Raw genomic sequence first — 19,455 nt, forward strand, 5'->3', positions numbered from 1 at the left:
ACTAATCTAATGAATTACTATCCCCATCTTCGTAATGCTGGTACCATTACTGATGCTGTGAAGAAGCCCGTTACTACAATTTGGTTGAATGAAGTGCAAGTTGTCTGATTTTGTCACACATCGCCTTCCCTGCAGAGTGCAGATCAGGAGGAGGAAGCGGTGGGTGGGGGGTTGGGTGACCCCATTGCAAACACAATGATGGGCTAGGTGGCTCGGAGCGTTAGCATAGCATTCGCGTTCTCGTTTAGCGTGGCGAGGGTCATCTTAAACTCTAGGGCAACTTTTTAAAAAAAAAATTTTTTACATACAGTTCTTGGTGTCCAGGTGGGTACTATTCAATGAAAATAATGTAGGCCTACTCCGGAGTGTACATTATCACCAAGTTGGCGTTGTTCTTGTAGATGCCACAATCATAGACTTCATAATGGTATTGACGGGTCAGATCGGTCATGCACTGCACCTCGCATTCAAGTAGGGGGCCGCCCACATCAAAAGCTATTCACAAACACATGCACACAGTGATCAAATTTCTGTTGAAAAAGTACAAAAGCTGTAGCGCATACAAACAGGAAGGATTGTGATTTGTTCGAGGATTCAAGGTAATTATATTTTTCGTACCGTGCATACATTTTGAAGTGTGGAAAAAAATCAATGGGAGAAATTAGCCGCTACTGCATTGGTATCGTAGTCTGCAATATTTACGTAAAATAAATGCTAACTGCACCTTTTATAAATATTTCCAAGTGGGAGAACTTGCACAATTAGCGATTGACTCAATACTTATTTGCCCCACTGCAAGTACGATTTTTTTTTTTTTATCTTAAACGACCAATTTTGAAGCAGGGACAGTGAAAGTGTATTTGAATTTTTCATTGGTTTTGTTTTGGCCGACGTACCTGTTGTGCTTGCGCAGCAGCATCCGGACGTGGTTGAATTCGGGTCTTTCGGTGGGCTCCTCGGCCCAGCAGCGCTGCATCAGCTGGCCCAGCTCGGGGCTGTGAGCGCGCGGGTCCAGCGCCGGTCGCAGGCACGGCCACTCGCCCAGCACCACGCGCTCCACCACCTCTGCCGAGTTGACAAGTGACCGTCATTTTTAAAAAAAAAAAGAATATTAAGCGCCCGCTACGGCTCGCCTGACCTTTGGGGCTCAGCGGCTCGCCCTCTAGGTAGAAAACGCCTCGGCGCAGCGCCACCTCCTGGAGGATGATCCCGAAGCTGTAGACGTCGCCCTTCTGGCTGCCCTGCGGAGGGGGCGACTCCATCCGCAAAAGTTCCGGAGCCATCCACAACCTCTCTGTGGGGACGGAGGGGACAAACGCCGTCATTGACGTTTGTCGCCTTTGACAGCTCGTGCTTCAATGACGTTGATGGCGCGAGACGGCTAATCCGTTTGAACTGGGGGACCGACAGTTCATTTTGGGTCTGTTAAATTTAAGGTACTTCTATGTTTATTGGTCACTCTCTGCTAATTTTGTCACATTTTCGAACAAACGTTTATTGATACCCTCCCAGTCTAAACGGATTGGACGTCTAGCGCCGTCCGTGGCAGCCGTTGAGTTCGTGTCATCCTTTTCATCTTGTGTAAAAAGGCTCGACGGGAGCGACTCACGAGCGTAGTAGGCGTGAGCGTCCTTGGCCGCCGGGCTCTCGGCCCGCAGGCTGCTGAGACCGTAATCGGTGATCTTGAGCACGAAGCGGTTGTCCACCACGCAGTTGGAAGACTTGAGCTTCCCGTGGGAGATCAGCACGCTGTTGTGGAGGAACACCATGCCCTGCATGTACGTATCGTGTCAAGCGCCTGTTGTTTGCTCCCAAAAAAAGTCAAGTGAATGGCATTTGGGAACCTTGACCATGTCGTTGATGAGAGAATATCGGAACATCCAGTCCAGTGTGATGCTGTCGTTCTCCAGGATGTCCTATAGAAAAAAAAAACTCAACGTACTCGACTTAAAAGTGCCAATGACCGCAAAAAGCATGTTTGTCATTTTTTCTTGTGGTATTTTATGCTCCTGAATGAAATGGACCGCTTGGATGTGTGGGGGAGCGATCGATTTATTTATTCCATTTTTTGAATCCCGCCCCACGAAAATGAGTGACTTGATGATTGATTGGATTGATGAAGAATGCGAATGTGACGTCAGCCGGATCACCATCTCACAATATAGCCATCGTATGCAGAAGGGATGCAGATTCAGCTGATTTTGCGGACATCACGCCAGCCCAATGTTCTGCAGGCTTTTGTTGCTGCACCAGGGAGAGGCGTGTGATCCTTTTGAGTTTCAAAAAGTTCCCGTTCACCGCGTATACTGGTCAAAAGAAGTCCAACAACTAGGAAGTGAGTAAGCTATGTGTTTTATATTATATGAAATACTGGGATCATGGCACATGTTTTAATAGAGAGGTGGCTTGCATTTAGTGGGTGACAATACACCCTGTCCACGGAGAAGGCCGCACGGCTGAAGACCGGCTAGTGTGGCCGCCCACGTAGCGCTATCTTCGGCTTTGGCCCAAGCAGCCCCCTACTCCGACGTCGGCCGGTTTGTCCACTGGGAATGCGCGCTATTTTTGGTGTTCATTCCCCTCTTGTTGCCCGCTGGGGCTGCAGCAGGACGCGCCGTAACTTGCTCGCTGCAGGTGGTTACAAAGTAAACACTACTTTCTTTAAATAAAGGAATATTTACATACGTTTGATCATGGACGGACATGTAGAAAAGTTCTCCTCAGAGACATCCTGCCATGTTAGCTGCACACAACAACTGCACGCCGCTCTCTCGCTGTCTTCGCCACTCGTTAAGCATGAATTGACACCATATTCGTTTTGAACATGTGGCAACTACGCGCTCCTCCGATGTCAGCCGGTTTGTCCAGCGTTCATTCTCCGGCTGCTTCCCCGCAAACTAGCTCTCCCGCCCGCAGCAGGGGAACGACGAGCTGTCACTTGCTCCCCGCCGGGCGGGTTGCCGATCGGCGAAGACAATCGACAACCCCGCCGCCGTGTGACATAATCCTGGGTAGTTTTGTGTGATTTTTCACTTCGAAGAGTGAAAATAAGACTTTGAGACGTCACTCGGTTCGGGTTAGCATGTTGGCTAGCTGTCCCGCCTCCTGGTTTGTTTACAAGGACCGAGGGGGGTGTGCAACAAGCCGGCAGTGGTCGGCCGAGTGGCATTCTTGGTAGACAAGGAGCATTGTCAGCCACAAAATGCAAGCCACCTCCGTATTAAAACGTGTCCCATGATCCCAGTATTTGACATAAATCAAAACACAATGTTTACTCACTTCCTCATAAATCCAACGGTCCCACAGTTGTCGCACAGTTGTTTAGGCCATTCTCCGAGGGTGAACGGGAACTTTTTGAAACCCAAAAAGGCTCACACGCCTCTCCCTTGTGCAGCTACAAAACCCTGCAGCTGTTTGGCTGGCGTGATGCGAAAAATAAACAAATTCATCCGCAAAATCAGCTAACGCCGCAGTCCATCTGCATCAAATACCTCGTGAAATATGAAATAAACATGCTTTTTGCTGTCAAACGCACTTTTTAACTGCAATGTCATACACACAATCCGATAATGAAAGTATTACTTTTATGATAAAAGACAATAGAAATATGTATATGAAGTAGTGCTTGCTGTATGGGCAATGATTGACCACCTGCAGGCTGCCTCTGGGACAGTATTCGGTCAAGATGCAGGTGTTGGGAGGGTCCACGCAGGCGCCGATGAAGCGGGTCAGGTGCTCGTTCTGAACATCCCGCATCTGCCAAAGTAACCCAAGGCCATCTTACATCTTCTACTGGGCAAAACAAGAGCTAATCCATTCATCAATTAGAAAACTGTTAACGAGTTGTTTTTTCAGCCTCTAAAAGTGCATTGATTTCATTCATTTTTTTTCGTATTAAAAAAATCATAATGAAAAAAAAAACAGTCTGACTCAAGACACTAACATAGAGTGCTGAAAAGTGGACTCACGTGTTTGAGCTCAAACAGGACCTTCCTATTGAGCTCCACCCGTTTCCTGTCGGCGTACTTGATGGCCACCAAGTTTCCCTGCACGCCGCCGCAATGGCCACAGTTGCATCAATGGCTCTCGCCAGACACGACTCGGCGGAACCCGACCTTGTAATAGCCCGTCTTTGCGAAGACCTGCACGTGGCCGTCCGTCATCAGCGAGCCGTAGTTGGAGCCTCTCTGCGGGAGGGAGGGAGATAGGGAGGGAGCACACACGCTGTCGTCAGGCGCTTCCTCAGGTTCGGCTAGGCGGTGGCGGCGGACGTACCAGAGACGGTGTCATCCTGCCGCCGCCGGTTTTGTCCGGGTCGCCCGTGTGGATGTCGTCCCACGAGATCCGCCAAAGCTCGGCCACCAGCTCCTTCTCCAGTTTCATCCTCCTGCAAGGTTAGATAGAATTGTCATCCACGTTAATACTTAGCTGCTGTCGAAGGGGAGAGGTTGCCCTACCCAAGATGGCCGCTACCATTGTCATCAGCATTCACACTCAGCTGCCGTTGATAGGGAAAGGTTGCCCTACCCAAATGACCGCTACCCAGGCGCGTCATTTGCAAAGACGCTGAATGTGATGCGGCCATCTTGGTAGGGTCAACTTGACCATCAAACACAATGAGTGGACCTTAAAATGAACTCCATTTTCAATCAATAATAATCTGGTCGATTGCTGCCGACCCACCCGGTCCAAATATATTGAGCCTCCACCTTCATTAAGGTAATTAATGAAATAAATTAAATCCATAAGAATAGTAATGAAGAAATCTGATCTTTTAGCCAGATTGCCAGAATCACGCCAGTCGAACCGTCAGACCTGCGCTAGTGCAGCTCCAACGACCCAGGCCGGCGAAACCCCAACAACCCGGCCAAAAGGCCAAACTCCGCGCGTTCACCTTAGTCTTAACCCCTTTTACTGACTCCATTTTGAGAGCTGGAAGAAGGCTTCGAAACACAAGTTGACAATTTATTCAGATCGACAGCGATCAAACAGCAACGCAAAACAGTGTCAGACCCAGGCGAGGATTCAGGGTTACCATATCACAAGTGAACCAAAGGTTCCCGAGAAGAAATGACAACGATTAGTTAAACATTCAGTCCTTTTTAAGGCTCTCGCGGGGCGGGCTGTGGGCAGAAGAAGGGTGTGTTTGGGCGTTGTTTAGGATTATTGTCTGTTTGCGGATTGGACGGGAGGATTCAGGAGTTACTGTTGTCAGGGCAACGAGGGTTTTGGATTTTCCCACCTCAGCGCAAAGTGAGTGCTGAGAGTTCACTTCTTGGTTGCGGGTTCCTCCTTATCGGATGTTATTTGTCAAGACAAGATGTCCCGCCATTTGTTTTGGACTGTCCGGAAAAACTGATTGCGGGAGTTGGTGGTGCAGCATGGGCTTGGGAAATGGTAAATGGTGTTATACTTGTATAGCGCTTTTCCACCTTTCAAGGAGCTTTATACCACATCGCCATCCACCTACTGGTGACGCAGCACCAGGAGCAATGTGGGGTACAGTATCTTGCTCAAGGATACTTAGACGAGTTCATCAGGATGGAGAATCGAACCCACAACTAACCCAAAAACAACTACTCCACTACTGAGCCACATCACCCCGTACCTTGTAGATGTCTTGCCTGGTCAGTGTCAATCTTGCTCAGTCAGTTGCATGACGCACACGTTAGGCTTCCGTGATAAGAAGGCGTCATGTATCTCTTATGCCCTATGTCAAATATATTCTGCTTGTTTTCCTCTAACTATGATATAAGTGCTATTTATTTTATATTGAGTGTGTTAGAGTAATACAAACAGTCGATCGGTAAATACAAGAAGAGATACTATTCCCTTCAGTAAGAAGGTTAGTGACGCGTTTACCTCGTTTGTTATCATTGATAATATAGCATCGTTAGCTGCGGTCGATAGGGAAACTTGCCCTTACCAACATGGTACTTCGTGACCACACGTTGCCGGTGTATTGCATCTTCATACCCATGTCACTTGCAAGCCCTCCAAATATGTGCCTGTGCGGCGGCCATCTTGGTAAGGGCAACATTACCATCAAACACATGCAATGAGCGGACCTTGAAATGAACTTGCTCCACTTACAACCACTGTTGGATCGCTGTCGGTTCTCCCGGTCCAAATCGATTGGACCTCTAATGTCATCAGCCAATAAATTGATTTGTGAAGTAAGATTAAATCCTTGAGAATTGTAGAAAGTTTTGCGGTGTGATTACCGAGTTTGTTTTCATTGATAATACGGCATCGTGAGCTGCAGTCGATGGGAAAAGTCGCCCTTACCGAGATGGCTGCAGCATAAGCACATCGCTACTACAGCTTGCTGGCATCTTGCGTCTTCATATCGGCGGGCTTCGCAAAACCTCAGAATGATGATGCGAAACAACCGCAGGCGTGGCCTTGTGGCGGCCATCTTGGTAAAGGCGACATTACCATCAAACACAACAAGTGGAACTTTAATAATAATAATAATAATACATCAAACTTGTATAGCGCTTTTTTGGACACTCAAAGACGCTTTAAGTGAATTGTCATGTGTTCAGTCGCTCCCGGTCCAAATAGATTGGACGTCTATCACCGCCAATGAACGTTCAGTTCTGAAATACCTTGAATAAAGCTGTTTGAAGAGGTGCTTCCTTACTTTGTTGTTAATGCTGACGTCGGCGTCAAAAGAGATGGGGGATTTTTAGAGCCTCACCTGTAGATGAAAACGGCCACCGTCAGGGTCATGGTCAACACGAAGAAGACCAGGATGGAGGCCAGCTGCCGGATGGTAATGGTCCCTGTTGATGGAGCGGTTTCAAAAAAAAAAAATCTAATCGTTTAGCATGAGTGACGGCAAATTACGGGCGAGGCAAGCGGGGTTATCGTTGTTGAATCCGCAGACGGGAACGTCGGGAGGACAGACTCCGCCCGGCCAGTGCAGCGCCGTCCCGGGAACGGCCATCAGGTTCTCCTCCAAAGTGTTGTACACCAACGCCATCTGCCGACCGGCCAGCAGACAAAAAAACAGCACTAATTCCGTTTACTTGTCTTTGAGTGGCGCAACACCACTCTCCGCCACTAGTGGGAGATGCAGGACTGAAAGTGGATGTTCAAATTTCAAGACAGGTTTGTGAACATCCTCTTCAACCCAATTTGTTATTCATTCACTTCCATTGACGGTGATAGACGACAAATCAGAACAGTTTGTTTTTTATTAATTACTAAAACAACATTTCCTTAGGTTAGTATTTTCCAAAAGTCAAAAACTGGCAGAATAATTACTATTTAAAAAATGGGAATAGGTACAAAAAAAAATCTAAAAAAAAAATGAAAAAGCCATTATTTAGCACAAAAACGACATTGGAGTGCCTTCTCAAAACCCCGACATTTTTTTGTCCGAATGGAAAAAGAGTAAATGATTCCCCAGCACAAATGTGGCCTGCCCGCCCCTCCCTCCTTCACACACTTTGAGGAATGACAGGAAGTGTGTGCGCACGTGTACCTGGTAAACACTGCTGTTGGTGTCCATCATGTCCCACAAAGCAAAGTCGGTCTCTCTGTCGCCGTTCTCGTCGAGACGCAAAGTCCCGGTCACACCTGAATGCGTCATTGCACGCACAAAAACAAGGATTAGCCATCAATGCTAACTTTTAGTCAAGTCAAAGGCACTTTCCATTAGGCTGAGTAGGGATACTCTTGCAGTGTCCACTCATTGTGTTGGATGGCAAAATTGCCCCTACCAAGATGGCCGTCTTTATACCTGAGGTTGTTCATTCAGTTGCTGCCAACATTCCACTTGAAACTGATTGGACATTTGGTAAATGGAGAGTACTTATATCGTGCTTTAGCTACATTGTTACAATGCACAAAGCGCTTTACATGAGCACACATTCACACACCAATGGTGCTGCTGCCATGCAAGGCGCTGCCAACCCAAGTTAGGGTTCAGTGCCTTGCCCAAGGGCACTTCGACAATGGGCAGTCACAGCCGGGAATCGAACCGCTGACCCTTCGGTCCCAGGACAACTCGAGCTACCAACTGCGCCACGGCTGCCCATTTACTAGGGATCAACTCATTGGTGGGAGGGTCCATCTTGGCCAGGGGAAGAATACAAGTGATGTTTTTGACTCATTGGCTTCCACTGACGACGACACACATCCCATCCATTTGAAGTGGGAGGGCTGACAGCCAATGAATGAACAGTCTCCCCAAATCAACAGCATGTGACCTTGTAGATGCACCAAAATCAATAGGGAAAATGTCTCAATGGCATAAAATGAACAGGAAGTGGCCTTGTAAATGCGCCCAATCAACAGAAAGTGACCTGTAAATGCCCCAAATTTAATAGGAAATGACCCAAAATCAACAGGAAGTGACCTGTAAATGCTCCAAAATCGATAGGGATAATGTATAATTGGCCCATAAACAACAGGAAGTGAGCCCCAAATAAACAGGAAGTGACTTGTAAATCACCCAAAATCAACAGGAAGTAACCTGTAAATGCTCCGGAATCAACATGAAGCGACCTGAAATTGCCCCAAATGCAATAGGAAATGACCCAAAATCAACAGGAAGTGACCTGAAAATGCTACAAAATCAATAGGGAAAATGTGTCAATGGCCCAAAATGAACGGGAAGTGACCCCAAATCAACAGGAAGTGGCCTTGTAAATGTCCCCAAATCAAAAGGAAGTGACCTGAAAATGCCCCAAATTTAATAGGACATTACCCAAAATCAATAGGAAATGACCCAAAATCAACAGGAAGTGACTTGTAATGGTCCTTGGGAAAATGTGTAAATGGCCCAAAATGAACAGGAAGTGACCCAAAATCAACAGGAAGTGGCCTGAAAATGCCCCAAATTTAATAGGAAATTATCCACAATCAACAGGAAGTGACCCAAAAACAACAGGAACTGACCTTATAAATGCCCCAAATCAACAGTAAGTGACCTGAAAATGCCCCAAAATTAATAGAAAATTAACCAAAATCAATTGGAAGTGACCGCAAATAAAGGAAGTGACCTGAAAATGCCCCAAATTTAATAGGATATGACCCAAAATCAAGGCAAAGTGGCACAAAATAAACAGGTAGTGACCTTGTAAATGCCCCAAATTAACAGGAAGTGACATGTAAATGCCCCAAATTTAATTGGAAATGACCAAAAATCAAAAGGAAGTGACCTGTAAATGCCCCAACATCTACTGGAAGTGACCCCAAATCAACAGGAATTGACTTGTACATGTCCCAAAATCAATAGGAAATGTGTAAATTCACCAAAATGAACTGGAAGTGACCCCAAATCTAAAGGTAGTGGACTTGTTAATGCCCTCAAATCAACAGGAAGTGACCCAAAATCAACAGGAAGTGACTTGTAAACGCCCCAAAATCAGCAGGAGGTGGCATGCAGGAGTTTTTCTCATTGGCATCCATCGACGCCATTTGAACTGAGAGGCCCTCCCACTTTCAACGGATTGGACACTCACGTGGCACTCAAAGAATGAATCGCTGATAATTCGACTATTAGTGTCCCCCCCCCCCAATCAACCATCAGTTACGTCGATCCTTTCCCGACGCCGTCGTAAACGGCGAGGCCGGCCGAGAAAAAAAGCGGTCCGTCACCTAGCGACGGCGGCGCGTAAATCAAAGATTAAGAAAAAGGAAGCTGACACGCAAGGGCAAACAGGAAGCCGCCCGGGAGGACAAATTGCAAGCGAGAACTTCCGGCCGGCGCTTTTTCTTTTTTTTTTTTTTTTTTTCTCTCTCCCCCTGGCGCAGGTGCCAATGAAAGAAAAAAGCCGAATCAATTCAATCAGGGAGGCCATTTGGAAAGCCGCGGATTGATTGACAGCGACGTCGGGGGGAAAATAAAGCCGCGTGGGTGCGTTAGGGCGCTGAAGGTTGTGTGTGTGCGTGCGTGTTATACTGTGAAGACATTTCAAACAAACAGTGTGACACTGATGGATGAGACGCTAATGGAGGACGCGCCAAAACAAAGAGAAGGAACCAAGGACAAATAAATCCCGGCCGGCAGGCCGTCATGGAGACAAACCCGCTCGTTCTCCTCTTTGGGATCCCCACCATTTTCCAGTTTGTTCTTAAAATGTATTTTAGGGATCTATTTGTTTTTTAATCACATTGAAAATAGTGGATTTTAAAAAAAAATAATTATTTGTGTTACACCAACACCGATACTAGAATTGAAATATGAACTCATAGCGTTTTAATTTCCAACCCTGCTCAAGATGGCCGCCAACTCCAACAGCCGCTTGAAAAGTCACTTTTGGTATTGACAGAAAAAGCAGTACCGTGGAAGGTTCTGTTCCACATCCGGCGGGTGACCAGGCTCCCCGGCGGCCGCTCGCCGCCCGCCGTCATGCTTTCGTTGAGCGCGTGCGCGTAGAGCATCAGGCCGTCGTAGAAGCCCCCCGCGATGATGTTCATCTGAAACAAGTTCATCCAAAAAAAAAAAATCATTTACATAAAAAAACTTGCAAATGCTACTACCATTCACACATCCAATAATTCACCACTCAGTTTGCACGCGCGTATTCGGCAACTACAATCCATTCCGCCAAAAATAGACATTTTCAGTGGCTATTCTATTGATTTTCAAATGGGACGTGACCTGCAAAAACATATCCGTCAGTGGTCCAAAAAACAGGAAGTGACCCAAAATCCACAGGAATTGACCCCTGAAAGGATCCAAAATAATCTGAAAGGGACCCGAAATTAGGAGGAAAAGCAACCAACAAATAAGAAGTGACTGGGATATGCCCCAAATTAACAGAAAATGATCCAAAATTAGCAGGAAGTAGCCCGGAATGCCCCAAAATCAACAGGAAATGACCCAAATATGTAGGGAGTGACCAGGAAGTGCGGGAGCAGGAAGTGATCCAGTACTGCCTTAAAATCAACAGGAAATTACCCAAAATATGCAGTGAGTGACCCGGGAATGCCCCAAAATGTTCAAATACTACAATTGGCGCATCCACAAATTCTCCACTCAGCTTGAGCGCACTTTATCAGCCACAACACGGCTTTCCACCAAAAATGGACAACACGGACAATTTCAGTGGCACTAATGATTTTCAAGGGGGCCTGACCTACAAAAAATGCTCCAAAAACAACAGGAAGTGACCTGAAATCAGCAGGTAAAGTGTCTAACAAATAAGAAGTTACCCAGAAATACCCCAAAATGAACAGGAAGTAGCCAAAAGAGAGGAATTTTGTACAGTGATATCTAAACATCAACAGGAAATGATTCACAATTTGCACGACATGACCTCTGAAATGCCCCAAAATCAACAGGAAGTGACCAAAAAATGAAATGATCCAAAATAAGCAGGAAGTGAGCCCGGAATGCCCCAAAATCGACAGAAAGTGAAGAAAAACAGGAAGTGACCCGGTACTGCCTTAAAATCAACAAGGAAAGGAGCTGAAATATGCAAGAAATGACCCCGAAATGCCCTAAAGTCAACAGGAAGTGACCAAAAAAACCAGGAAGTGATCCAGTACTGCCTTATAATCAAAAGGAAATGGCCAAAATATGCAGAAAGTGACCCAAAAAAACAAAACAGGAAGTGATCTGGTACTGCCTTATAATCAACAGAAAATGGTCCAAAATATGCAGAAAGTGACCCCGGAATACCCCAAAATCAACAGAAAGTGACCAAAAAACAGCAAGTGATCTGGTAATGCCTCAAAATCAACAGGAAATGACCCAAATATGCAGGAAGTGACCCAGAAATACCCCAAAAACCAACAGGAAGTGAGCAAAAAACAGGACGTGAGCCAGTACTACCTTAAAATAAACAGGAAATGACCCCAAAATGCCCCAAATTCAACAGGAAGTGATCTGTTACTGCCTTGAAATCAACAGGAAATGGCCCAAAATTTGCAGGGAGTGACCCAGGAGTGCCCCAAATCAACAGGAAATGACCCAATATATGCAGGAAGTGACCCCAGAATGCCCCAGAATCAACAGGAAGTGACCAAAAAAACAGGTAGTAATCCAGTACTTCGTTAAAATCAACAGGAAATGACCCAAAATATGTAGGAAGTGACCCCGAAATGCCCGAAATTCAACAAGTGATCTGTTACTGCCTTAAAATCAACAGGAAATGGCCCAAAATTTGCAGGAAGTGACCCAGAAATGCCCCAAAAACCAACAGGAGGTGACCAAAAAACAGGAAGTGATCCGGTACTGCCTTACAATCAACAGGAAATGCCTCAAAATATGCAGGAAGTGACCCCGGAGTGCCCCAAAATCATCAGGAAATTACCCCAAAAAAAAAACAGGACGTGAGCCAGTACTGCCTTAAAACCAACAGGAAATGACCCCGAAATGCCCCAAATTCAACAGGAAGTGATCTGTTACTGCCTTAAAATCAACAGGAAATGGCCCAAAATTTGCAGGAAGTGACCCAGGAATGTCCCAAATCAACAGGAAATGACCCAATATATGCAGGAAGTGACCCTAGAATGCCCCAGAATCAACAGGAAGTGCCCAAAAAAACAGCAAGTGATCCAGTACTTCATTAAAATCAACAGGAAATGACCCAATATATGCAGGAAGTGACCCTAGAATGCCCCAGAATCAACAGGAAGTGACCAAAAAAACAGGAAGTGATCCAGTACTTCGTTAAAATCAACAGGAAATGACCCCAAATATGCAGGAAGTGACCCAGAAATGCCCCAAAATCAACAGAAAGTGACCAAAAAAACCAGGAAGTGATCTGGTACTCCATAAAACCAACAGGAAATGACCCAAAATATGCAGGAAGTGACCCCGGAATGCCTTAAAATCAACCGGAAATGACACAGGAAGTGACCGCGGAATGCCCCAAATTTAACAGGAAGTGACCAAAAAAGTGATGTGATGTCTTAAAATCAACAGGAAATGGTCCAAAATTTGCAGGAAGCGACCCTAAAAATCAACAGGAAGTGACCTACAGGGAGTGAGTGACAATTTCTCCGGGAAGGAGCAGTAATTTGAGTCGCCTTCCCATCTGTGTGCATCTCGCGTGAGAAGATAGAAGAATGATGACTTGCTGTTTACTGACATTTATGAGGCTCTCTGCTTACGAGCGAGCGAGAGTTAAGCGCATTAGCGTCCGGCGGCTGTCTGCTACTGATTAACCGGCTTTACGAGCCGCCGGCCGGCTCTCACGCACGCACACGGGGCGATAAGGGGAGCGCCGTAATGCGATTACGCGGCCGGCTAAGTGGCCGATAACGGCCGCCGGTTAGCTTAGCTTTCGCTCGTCGCTTCCCGTCTCGTCCCGACTGACCAGGGAGTCGTCGGCGGTGAAGTTGAACTCATCCTTGGCGTCTTTCTTCAGTTGGGCCACGAAGTCCTTGTACTCGGCGTTCCGGGGCTCCCGATAGGTCAGGATCTTCACGCTCTAACCTCCGCCAAAAGTTAGCACGTTAGCAAGACGGTTCTCATTTCCAGTAAATATTCTCTTTTGTATTCTTTTATTCCATCCAATAAAAACATTTTCTCTTTTTAATTGTTCTCCGATTTGCGTCGACTATTTTTGTTACCCGGAAGGCCTCCTTGGCCACGGCGTCGTCGGCGTCGCCGCGCTGCCACGGCCGCCGCGACTTGAGGCTCTCGCCGAACAGGTCGATGAAGAAGAAGACGAACTGCTCGTGGGGGAGGTCGGCGCGTCGGAAGTGGATCATCATTTTCCTGAACACGTCGGGCAAGCAGCACACGAACAACACTGGGAGGGAAAAAAAAAACATTTTCATGATTTTTTTTTTAAAGCTGTCCCAGTTCAAATGGATCAGACCTCTAGTGCCATCAAGGGTAGGCCATGAATTTATTCATCCAATAACAACGAATCCCTAAGAAAAGTAAGTCGCCCTTACCAAGATGGCCGCCACGTAGGCAAGTCGCTACGACAACGCTAATGAGCTAAAAACTTGTCTCGGGAGACTAAAACATAACGACACCAATGCCAGTTTTGGAAAACGCGTCATAGTTTCCGTCAGGTGTTCACAATGTGTCACATTTAGGTGTAGTTAGCCCAAATGTAGCAGTGTCTGGCTGTGTCACTCAGGTGACGTGCTGCGACCAGTGTTGTTAATAACGGCGTTAAAATATAACGGCGTTACTAACGGCGTTATTTTTTTCAGTAGTGGGTAATCTAATTAATTACTTTTCTCATCTTGGCAACGCCGTTACCGTTACTGAGGACGGAAAGGCATGCGTTACTATATTGGTCGAAAAGTCTGAGGGAGACGGACTCACCGAGACGACAGAGCAGAGCAGGAGTAGGGAGGAGGCAAGAAAGTTGTGACGGCGAGCAAACGCGATGCTAGGTAGCTCCAATAATACATGTTGTAGCCGATAGCCTACCAACTACGCCCGCATGCTATGGTAGATATGGTAGACATGGTAGATATCACATGTACTGTACATAGATATAACTAGATGCAAAATGACAGACACGGCACTAAATGAGTTAGTAGACAGCCGCCATCTTAAAGCAGTAGACTTTTTAGGACGGCTCTGTTGTAGAGAACCTTCCTAGCGAACCTAAGTAACTTTTAATCTAAAATACTTCTAAATCGGCAAAATCTTGACTTGAATCCATCTTTAAATGATGAAACAGTTTTAAAACTTTCATATGTCAAAAGTAGAGGGAAGGGAACTAATGCAATAATGGGAGCAATTTTAACAACTTTTAACAGTTGATTCAGGGTAAAGGGTCAATTAAGGTAAAGATTTGGGCTCGGGCCAATTGTACCAAAAACCTTCACAAAAAAACTTCCCATCGTGTGGCCAATGTTTTTTTTTTGTTTTTTTTTTTGAGGAAAAAAAAAAAAAGTAATTATCACCAATTACTTTGCCAACTAACTAATTACTCTTACATTCAGGTAATTGAGTTACTAACGCAATTACTTTTTGGGAGAAGTAATTTGTAACTATAATGAATTACTTTTTTTCAGTAAGATTAACAACACTGGCTGCGACCCACCCCCTCAAACTCACCCACTAGTGTTCTTTCCAGCCTCCCCATTGCTTGTTTTGAGACCTTAACCCATTAATTTGATTCATTTCTGCATGGCGATTTGAGAAAATTCATCAATAAAGCTTTTTATAAGCTTTAATAAGGAAAACAAGGTTTCATTAAGGCACTTGATTTGTAAAATACATGTTACAATCCTTCTTTGTCATTGCAATTGTGTTTCTCTTTAGCACAGGATGTCTTTTTTCTTCTTTCACAAAGAAAGCTGACCAACACACAGGGTCTGAAAGGCAAATGGTTATTGGATTGTTATCTTGAAATACCCGCTACTCTTGCAATCTTCGCGTAAATTGATGGAGACGCTCCACAGACGCTCTGCTCGTAAAACGCATCTTGTTAAAATTAGGAGTGAGCGTCACCGGTGCGCAGACGCGCCTGCTGTGAAAGACTCAGACAAAAATGAAAAGGGCTGCCAAAAAGAACACTGATCATCACACACTAAATGTAACTCGTAGCATTAGCAGAGCATTAGACTTTTGCTAACGGCAAACTCACACTCTCAGACAACTTTTTTGTTACATATGTTGTGGCGTCCAGGTGGGTATCATTCATTGAAAACAATGTGGTGTTTTCCTGCTGAGCGTGTAAAATCACAACTTGCTGATTCTACGATATCTGCTTGTGTGTGTTCATTTGAAATAGCTGGAAACCTTTTTTCTTTATTTTTCAATTTTACAGACGAAAATATTGAGTAAACATCAACAAAAACTAGACAAACACATGGCTAAAATATGACTACTAAGTATTATCCATCCATCCATCCATTATCTTCCGCTTGTTCCGGGGTCGGGTCGCGGGAGCAGCAGCTTTAGCAGGGAAGCCCAGACTTCCCTCTCCCCAGCCACTTCAGCCAGCTCCTACGGCGGGATTCCAAGGTGCTCCCAGGCCAGCCGAGTGACATAGTGTCTCCAGCGTGTCCTGGGTCGACCCCGGGGCCTCCTGCCGGTGGGGCATGCCCAGAACACCTCTCCAGGGAGGCGTCCAGGAGGAATCCGAACCAGATGCCCGAGCCACCTCAACTGGCTCCTCTCAACGCGGAGGAGTAGCGGCTCGACATCAAGCCCCTCCCGGATGACCGAGCTTCTCACCCTATCTCTAAGGGAGAGCCCGGACACCCTGCGGAGGAAACTCATTTCGGCCGCTTGTATCCGGGATTTTGTTCTTTCGGTCACGACCCACAGCTCGTGCCCATAGGTGAGGGTAGGAACGTAGATCGACTGGTAAATCGAGAGCTTTGCCTTTTGGCTCAGCTCCTTCTTTACCACAACAGACCGGTGCAGAGTCCGCATCACTGAAGACGCTGCACCGATCCGCCTGTCAATCTCCCGCTCCTTCCCACCCTCACTCGTGAACAAGACCCCAAGATACTTGAACTCCTCCACTTGGGGCAGGATCTCATCTCCGACCCGGAGAGGGCATGCCACCCTTTTCCGGCAGAGGACCATGGTCTCGGATTTGGAGGTGCTGATCTTCATCCCAACCGCTTCGCACTCAGCTGCGAACCTTCCCAGTGAGAGTTGGAGGTCATGGCTTGATGAAGCCAACAGCACCACATCATCTGCAAAAAGCAGAGATGCAATGCTGAGGCCACCAAACCGGAAACCCTCAACGCTTCGGCTGCGCTTAGAAATTCTGTCCATAAAAATTATGAACAGAATCGGTGACAAAGGGCAGCCTTGGCGGAGTCCAATCCTCACTGGGAACGAATTCGACTTACTGCCGGCAATGCGGACCAGACTCTGACACCGGTCGTACAGGGACCGAACAGCCCTTACCAAGGGACTCGGTACCCCGTACTCTCGGAGCACCCTCCACAGGATTCCCCTAGGCACACGGTCGAACGCCTTCTCCAAATCCACAAAACACATGTAGACTGGTTGGGGAACTCCCATGCACCTCGAGGACCCTGCTGAGGTTGTAGAGCTGGTCCACTGTTCCACGGCCGGGACGAAAACCACACTGCTCCTCCTGAATCCGAGATTCAACTTCCCGACGGACCCTCCTCTCCAGCACCCCTGAATAGACTTTACCGGGGAGGCTGAGGAGTGTGATTCCTCTATAATTGGAACACACCCTCCGGTCCCCCTTTTTAAAAAGGGGGACCACCACCCCGGTCTGCCAATCCAGAGGCACTGTCCCCGATGTCCACGCGATGTTGTAGAGGCGTGTCAGCCATGACAGCCCTACAACATCCAGAGCCTTTAGGAACTCCGGGCAGATCTCATCCACCCCCGGGGCCTTGCCACCGAGGAGCTTACCAACCGCCTCAGTGACTTCAACCCCAGAGATCGAAGAGCCCACCTCAGAGTCCCCAGACTCTGTTTCCTCAAAGGAAGGCGTGTCGGTGGAACTGAGGAGGGCTTCGAAGTATTCTCTCCACCGACTCACGACGTCCCGAGTCGAGATCAGCAGTACACCATCTTCACTATACACAGTGTTAATAGTGCACTGCTTTCCTCTCCTCAGACGCCGGATGGTGGACCAGAATTTCCTCGAAGCCGTCCGGAAGTCGTTTTCCATGGCCTCACCGAACTCCTCCCATGTCCGAGTTTTCGCCTCGGCGACCGCCGAAGCCGCAGTCCGCTTGGCCAGCCGGTACCTGTCAGCTGCCTCCGGAGTCCCACAGGCCAAAAAGGCCCGATAGGCCTCCTTCAGCTTGACGGCATCCCTTACCGCTGGTGTCCACCAGCGGGTTCGGGGACTGCCGCCACGACAGGCACCAACCACCTTACGGCCACAGCTCCGATCGGCCGCCTCAACAATGGAGGTGCGGAACATGGCCCACTCGGACTCAATGTCCCCCACTTCCCCCGGGACAAGGGAGAAGTTCTGCCGGAGGTGGGTGTTGAAACTCTTTCTGACAGGGGGTTCTGCCAGACGTTCCCAGCAGACCCTCACAATACGTTTGGGCCTGCCAGGTCTGGCCAGCAACTTCCCCCGCCATCGGAGCCAACACACCACCAGGTGGTGATCAGTTGACAGCTCCGCCCCTCTCTTCACCCAAGTGTCCAAAACATGTGGCCGCAAGTCCGATGACACGATTACAAAGTCGATCATTGAACTGCGGTGTCCTGGTGCCAAGTGCACATATGGACATCCCTATGTTTGAACATGGTGTTCGTTATGGATAAACCGTAACGAGCACAGAAGTCCAATAACAGAACACCACTCGGGTTCTGATCGGGGGGGGGGGGGGGGGGGGGCGTTCCTCCCAATCACGCCCCTCCAGGTCTCACTGTCATTGCCCACGTGAGCGTTGAAGTCCCCCAGTAGAACGAGGGAGTCCCCAGAGGGGGTGCTTTCCAGCACACCCTCCAAGGACTCCAAAAAGGGTGGGTATTCTGAACTGCTGTTTGGTGCATAAGCGCAAACAACAGTCAGAACCCTACTAAGTATTATTGTCCAGAAAACAAATATGAAAATTAAAAGCACTGCCAAAAATGTTCTAAAAACTAGACTAAAAACGTTCCTATTTGATAAAACTTACGGTCAGGCTAGTTGAAATCGGACTATACTCATAGTTCAGTCTAAGCTGCACTAGAAGCTATCATGCTGGGGGAAGTACAGCCACTGAGTCCTATCCCCTTTTTCTCACTCTACCTACCACTTGTCTTTACTTTATTTCTTTTTTCTAATTCTTTAAAATCTAATTGACTAGTCTCTTCATCACTAGTCACCCGGTGTCCCCTTAGGGGAGGGGCTATTTTTCAGCCGCAGCCTCCTGACTATCCTGACCCCTGGCTGGATGGACGTCCTCGTTGCCCCCCCGTCTCATCTGGCTAGATGGACCTCCTCTTGTTTCTTCATTCCATTGCATCTCTACAAACTGGACCTCCTGCTGCTAATACCCACCATCCGTCCTGGTGCATCTATAGCCTGTCCGTCCTGAGAGTGGATCTCTCCTGACTGTGGTTCTCCCCAAGGTTTCTCATTTTTCCCAAAGGGTTTTTCCTTGCCGACATGGAGGGTCTACAGATGGGGGATGCCCAGGACATGAACTTTATCTTATTCATTTACTGTTTCTGACTGTGTATCATATTGACTCTGCAAAGCCCTTTGAGACAAGGCCATACAAATAAAATTGAATTGAAAAACAACACCGGTTTTGACAGAGCTTTTGCGACAGCTCGCCGTTGTTGACTAACGACCGGCACCCGTTGCAGTAGCGTCAGTGTTAATGTGTGCCAGGAAGCGGCGGCATGGACGTCAGCGCCGCTATTGTTTCAGCGTCAGGAAATTGGCAGGAAAAGCCGCAACAAAGCGCGCGCGCAAGCAAAGACACTATCTCGATCCATAATAAACGCCTGCTCTTCATTGCATAATGTCTCGTTGCACTCAACATATTTTTTTTCATTAAAAAGAAAAAAACAAAGGAAGGAAAAAGTTAATAATCTATTCATGCTGTATATATGAATTTGGGAAA

General features: G+C 47.2%; 1 protein-coding gene across 2 annotated transcripts in view; it reads right to left on the bottom strand.

Annotated features, from left to right (window-relative positions):
• The window catches only part of LOC130914266 (atrial natriuretic peptide receptor 1), a 62,460-nt gene that overhangs the window by 6,496 nt on the left and 36,509 nt on the right, over positions 1–19,455 (bottom strand). For both annotated transcript variants that reach the window (XM_057833289.1, XM_057833288.1), the window contains exons 4-17: positions 13,540–13,721; positions 13,284–13,397; positions 10,299–10,434; positions 7,493–7,587; positions 6,853–6,988; positions 6,704–6,788; positions 4,276–4,387; positions 4,116–4,187; positions 3,969–4,046; positions 3,652–3,756; positions 1,845–1,916; positions 1,610–1,772; positions 1,139–1,294; positions 897–1,065 (exon numbers count right to left, since the gene is read on the bottom strand). In XM_057833289.1, coding sequence (XP_057689272.1) covers positions 897–1,065; positions 1,139–1,294; positions 1,610–1,772; positions 1,845–1,916; positions 3,652–3,756; positions 3,969–4,046; positions 4,116–4,187; positions 4,276–4,387; positions 6,704–6,788; positions 6,853–6,988; positions 7,493–7,587; positions 10,299–10,434; positions 13,284–13,397; positions 13,540–13,721 — 1,675 coding nt within the window. The remainder of the gene's footprint in view (positions 1–896; positions 1,066–1,138; positions 1,295–1,609; positions 1,773–1,844; positions 1,917–3,651; positions 3,757–3,968; positions 4,047–4,115; positions 4,188–4,275; positions 4,388–6,703; positions 6,789–6,852; positions 6,989–7,492; positions 7,588–10,298; positions 10,435–13,283; positions 13,398–13,539; positions 13,722–19,455) is intronic.

Source organism: Corythoichthys intestinalis, chromosome 4, assembly GCF_030265065.1.
Source record: "Corythoichthys intestinalis isolate RoL2023-P3 chromosome 4, ASM3026506v1, whole genome shotgun sequence".
Lineage (NCBI taxonomy): Eukaryota > Metazoa > Chordata > Actinopteri > Syngnathiformes > Syngnathidae > Corythoichthys > Corythoichthys intestinalis.